This window comes from Eulemur rufifrons, chromosome 6 (genome assembly GCF_041146395.1).
Source record: "Eulemur rufifrons isolate Redbay chromosome 6, OSU_ERuf_1, whole genome shotgun sequence".
Taxonomy (NCBI): domain Eukaryota; kingdom Metazoa; phylum Chordata; class Mammalia; order Primates; family Lemuridae; genus Eulemur; species Eulemur rufifrons.
Window position 1 is genome coordinate 93,365,857 of NC_090988.1, and position 5,107 is coordinate 93,370,963.

General features: G+C 37.1%; 1 protein-coding gene across 1 annotated transcript; it reads right to left on the minus strand.

Moving 5' to 3' along the window:
- Window positions 1-710: 710 nt before the first annotated feature.
- On the minus strand, window positions 711-3,984 carry OR5B12 (olfactory receptor family 5 subfamily B member 12). The gene is made up of 2 exons (XM_069470048.1): window positions 3,789-3,984; window positions 711-1,870 (listed from the first exon to the last, which is right to left on the minus strand). Exon 2 carries the CDS (start codon window positions 1,849-1,851, stop codon window positions 907-909), a length of 945 nt encoding a protein of 314 aa, XP_069326149.1. The 5' UTR covers window positions 1,852-1,870; window positions 3,789-3,984; the 3' UTR covers window positions 711-906.
- Window positions 3,985-5,107: the final 1,123 nt, after the last annotated feature.

Genomic DNA, 5,107 nt, shown 5'->3' on the forward strand with positions numbered 1-5,107 from the left:
AAAAAATTAGCCTGGCATGATGGTGCATGCCTGTAGTCCCAGCTACTCAGGAAGCTGCTGCAGATGGATGGCTTGAACCCAGGAGTTTAAGGTTGCAGTGAGCTAGGCTGACGCCATGGCACTCTAGCCTGGGCAAAAGAGTGAGACTCTGTTTCAAAAAAAAAAAGAAAAAAAAAGGAGGGGGGAGTTATTGCTTACGTAACTTCTCTGCATTTCAGTTCTTTTTTTTTTTTTTTTTTTTTGAGACAGAGTGTCACTCTGTTGCCTGGGCTAGAGTGCCGTGGCGTCAGCCTAGCTCACAGCAACCTCAAACTCCTGGGCTCAAGCAATCCTCCTGCCTCAGCCTCCAGAGTAGCTGGGACTACAGGCATGCGCCACCATGCCCGGCTAATTTTTCTATATATATTTTTAGCTGTCCATATAATTTCTTTCAATTTTTAGTAGAGATGGGGTCTCGCTCTTGCTCAGGCTGGTCTCGAACTCCTGAGCTCAAATGATCCGCCCGCCTCGGCCTCCCAGAGTGCTAGGATTACAGGCGTGAGCCATGCACTTCAGTTCTTTCACTTATAAAATGATCACCGCAGTGACCACACATGACAAATAGTACAGAATTAACATAAGTAACCCAGGAAAATCATTAAAAAAATAAACATCACTACCAAAACTAAATAAATACATAATCCTTAAGTGGGAGAGGAGACATAATTTCCAGAATATGCTACATTTTATTATTTAAAATGCCCCAATTTTAACAAAAAATAGGAATCACTAATGAACAAAGAAAGTATGACCAATACACAGGTTTAAAAAGATTGTCCATAGAAACTGTCTCCAAGGAAGCCCAGATGTTGGACTTAACAAAGATTAATTTGAGGTGCATGACACAGCATTGTGAAGTCTATATAATTAAAATTTGAATCCTATAGAAGACTTTGCCTTCCCAACAGTCTTTTTAAAGGCACTCTTAACCTCTTTGTTCCTCATGCTGTAGACTAGTGGATTCAGCATGGGAATGACTATGGCATAGAACACAGATGCCATTTTGTCAGTGCCCAGGGAATGGCTGGAGCTAGGCTGTAAGTACATAAAGATGACTGTCCCATAGAAGATGGAAACTGCAGTGAGGTGGGAAGCACAAGTGGAAAAGGCCTTCTGGCGTCCTTCAGATGAGTGCATCTTCAGGATGGTGATAAATATGAATAGGTAGGAGATCAAGATTACCAGGATTGAAAAGAGGGCATTGAATCCCACCACAAAAAAAATAACCATCTCACTGATGTGGCTGTCAGAACATGAGAGAGCCAGCAGAGGAGGAGCATCACAGAAAAAGTGATCAACTACATTGGACCTACAGAAAGAAAGCCTGAAAGTGTTCCCAGTGTGGATGGAAGCATTCAGGAAACCACAGACATAGCTGCCTATGGCCAGACAAGCACACACATTTGTTGTCATGGTGGTGGTGTAATGCAGGGGTTTACACACTGCTGCATAGCGGTCGTAGGCCATTGAGGCCAAGAGGAAACTTTCTACTGTGATAAAGGCTGCAAAGAAGAAGAACTGAGTGACACAAGCAATGTAGGACATGATTTTGTCTCCTGTGAGGAATCCTGCCATCACCTTGGGAGTGACAGCTGAGGAATAGCCAAAGTCTGCCAGGGAGAGATTACTGAGGAAAAAGTACATGGGTGTGTGGAGACGAGAGTCCAATAGAATCAACCCAATCATCCCCAGGTTCCCGACCAGAGTGATGAGGTAGATGAAAAGGAAGATTACGAAGAGCGGGATCTGCAGTTCTGGGTCATCGGTTAACCCCGCAAGAATGAATTCAGTCACCTCTGTAATGTTCTCCATTAGGAAATTTGGGGCTGCCCTGTAACAGTGAGAAAAAAAAAATCAGAATGATAAATGGAGAGAGGACTGCTGAGATCAGTCAGCATGTGCATTTTGTCCCATGTCACAGTATTGCAATTGCTTGTTTTCCAGAAGTTCTGGACCTAAAACATGTCCATGACAACAGGATGCAACTTTAAATTATTAATAGTTAATAGAGTGTCCCTAAAAAATGATTTTAGAGATAATGCATCCCAACCTCCTAGCTTCATAGATTAATAAACTAAGATACAGAAAAGATTCATACAAGATCATCAGAAGAATTACTAACTGGAACAGGTGAGATGTGAAGCCAAGTCACTTTGAATCTAAGTCTTTGCTCTTTATCAAAAAGAAAAATTCCTTTAACCTTTTACATTCAACCTAAACTAAGCACACAATAGTAACTTGTTTAATTGACTGATTGAATGATTAATTAACTCTATCATTGCAAGTCAACGTGGATAATTGACTTTAGGAATAAATTAGGAATAAAAAGCATTACCAATTTGCTTGGCCTTGTGCAAATAACCTACCTTTCCAGATCTTAATTAATGGCAAGAACTGGATGCCCAAACATTTATAACCACACCTAACCTGTTAAAATCTTCAAAAAGTTAAAAAGAAACACACCTTTGATAATATCAACCAATAAACTACGTAAATTTCTGAATGCTGTTCATTCTTTCATCTCTCTATAAGCACTAATTCGGTATGGTGCATCAGATTGCCTGCTAATTGCCAGGCCTGCACTGATGCACTAGATACATTCTCTGACCTCAGGATGTTTAGTAGACTAAGACACCTAAACTTATGAATGTTATGTTTAGATCAGAATATTCTTATTCTCCATTCCCAAGGAGAGAGCATTATTTTCTCATTTGCCCAGAACCATGTGATGGTTGTTGATCTCATTTATACTATAGTCCATCAGTCAGGCAATGATACACTTACTGAATTGTGTGTCCAACACCAGATAAGTCTTTAGTGTCAGAATTAGAACTTGAGATCAGATCTTTTCATTCTAATAATTAGTTGTATCATGTAATTTTTCACATCTCCATTACAGTCTGTTTTATAACTTGTTTCAAAGCCCAATTTCTTCCTCAGTTATTAATCACCATTTCTTCGGTCTCTTTTTAAAAATATCAGCATGGGCTTCCTGATTACAATAAAATTTTATGTTGATACCCCATTCAATTCTCTCGACAATTCTAGAATTAGTTGAGATAACTAATATTATCATATTCCCTGAAAAAGAAAACTAAGATATAGATAGTTTAAATAACTTGTTCAAAGTACTACAAGCTTATACTTCGTGAATTAGGGACTCAAGGCCTTCCTGTGCTTTTTCTTTATGCCACGTGAGTATACATGTTCTAATAGGAACTCATCAGTGCTTAAACTTATAGCATCCCTAATCTAAAAATTCAAAATATGAAGTACTCCAAAATTTGAAACTTTTGAGCACCAACGTGATGATGCAACAAGTGGAAAATCCCACACATAAGTACTTATCATAAATTTTGCTTCATGTACAGAATTGTTAAAAATATTGTATAAAATTACTATAGGCATTGTGTATAAGGTAGACATGAAATATAAATGAATTTTGTGTTTAGACTTGGGTCTTAGCCCAAAGATATCTGGTTATATATGTGTAAATATTCCAAACTTCAAAAAAATCTGAAATCTAAAACACTTCTGGTCCCAAGCATTTCTAAATAAGGTATACTCAATGTATACTCAAGCTATTGAGGTTACTTAAGTTGTATGAAACAAAGAAAAGAATTATTCAAAATATTCAAGCCAAATCTCTGAATAAACCAAAGGAGAAATGGCTGCCTTGATGCATTTTCCTGATTACCTCTGCTCCTGTAACTTTATGGCTAGACAGTAGATTTGATCTAGAGGCTTACCTTTCTCCCTGAGCAATACAACATGCAAGTCCAGCACCTTCAAATGCGAGTGAATCTTCTATCAGAAATTCAGTCCTTGAAAGAAGGAAAACATCTTTTTTTTGGAGACTACACTTCAGTATTTGCCCAAAAGGCTTAAAGTTCTCTAGCGGCTAAAAGAAATTGAAGGAGAAAAATGCTACTGGCTTTGGAATCAACTAACAAGAACTTTACTCCTGTATTTGCCACTCTTTCTTCTAAGTCACTTAACCCATTTGAGCCTCAATATTTTAATCTATAAAAAGGAAATAATAAAAGGTATTCCTCAACAACATCAGCCTGAAGACTGTTGCTTTGATAAGAAAATAATAGAATCCCCATAATATCTTATGGGGTGATAAAGGGTGATAATCATAACCACAATAGACATCATTATTATTGGGAATACTTTCCCTGGACATTGTTACAGCCTCTCAGCAGTATGTCAGTTTGGAGGAAGGTCATTTTTGCTACTAGATGACTATTAACAATCAGATGGATAAATGAAAGATCAGAGTAACTCTGGTTCTTGGGCTGCTCCCTCTAATAAGAAGCCAGATGGAATCATGTAGATACATGAATAGTTGAAGAATAGGAACCAGGAGGTAATTTATTGGTCATGGAGATCTCAGGGGATACATACCTTCTGAGGGCAACAAAACACTTTATCTCACATAAATAGGAATCAGGTGATTAAGGTGTCTGTGGGGATCCAGCTCTATTTGTTGTGAAAAATCATGAGTGTATTTACATTAGTTTCAGTAATTCTGCTTGAAAATACACAAATTAAGCCAAAGCATGACCTCTAGAACTTCAATTTGACATAAATATTAAGAGATAGGAAAACAGATTCTGTCGTTAAATAAGGCAAGTGGACCTCAGGAATTAGTGCTTCCTTTAATTAACCTTAAATGTTAGAATGATTGAGAAGAAATATCAATCTTTTGTTTATTGATCCTAAATAGGTTTAGCCATAATTACGAGACTTGGATCACAGATATGTGCAAAATAAATGTCATTCTTGTAAACATGGTACTAAAGTCTAATGAAGAAGATAGACACTTAAGCAAATAAACACCCTAAGAAACATAAATATATGTAGAACATTCATGTATGATATATTTATATAGAATAAGTATATAACTATACATTTAAAAATGAGAGAGAAAAGAAGAAATCTTTATGTTGATTGGTCAGAATGTTTTCCCAGGAAAGTTAGCATTTTAACCAAGTTTAAAAATGACAAAGAACCAGCATGGGAAAGATCATTCCAAGCAAAATAAAAAATATGTAGTACAGGA

Bases quoted from the DNA above. Each gene is read 5' to 3' on its own strand.
- OR5B12 (XM_069470048.1), bottom strand. From the start codon at position 1,851: ATGGAGAACATTACAGAGGTGACTGAATTCATTCTTGCGGGGTTAACC.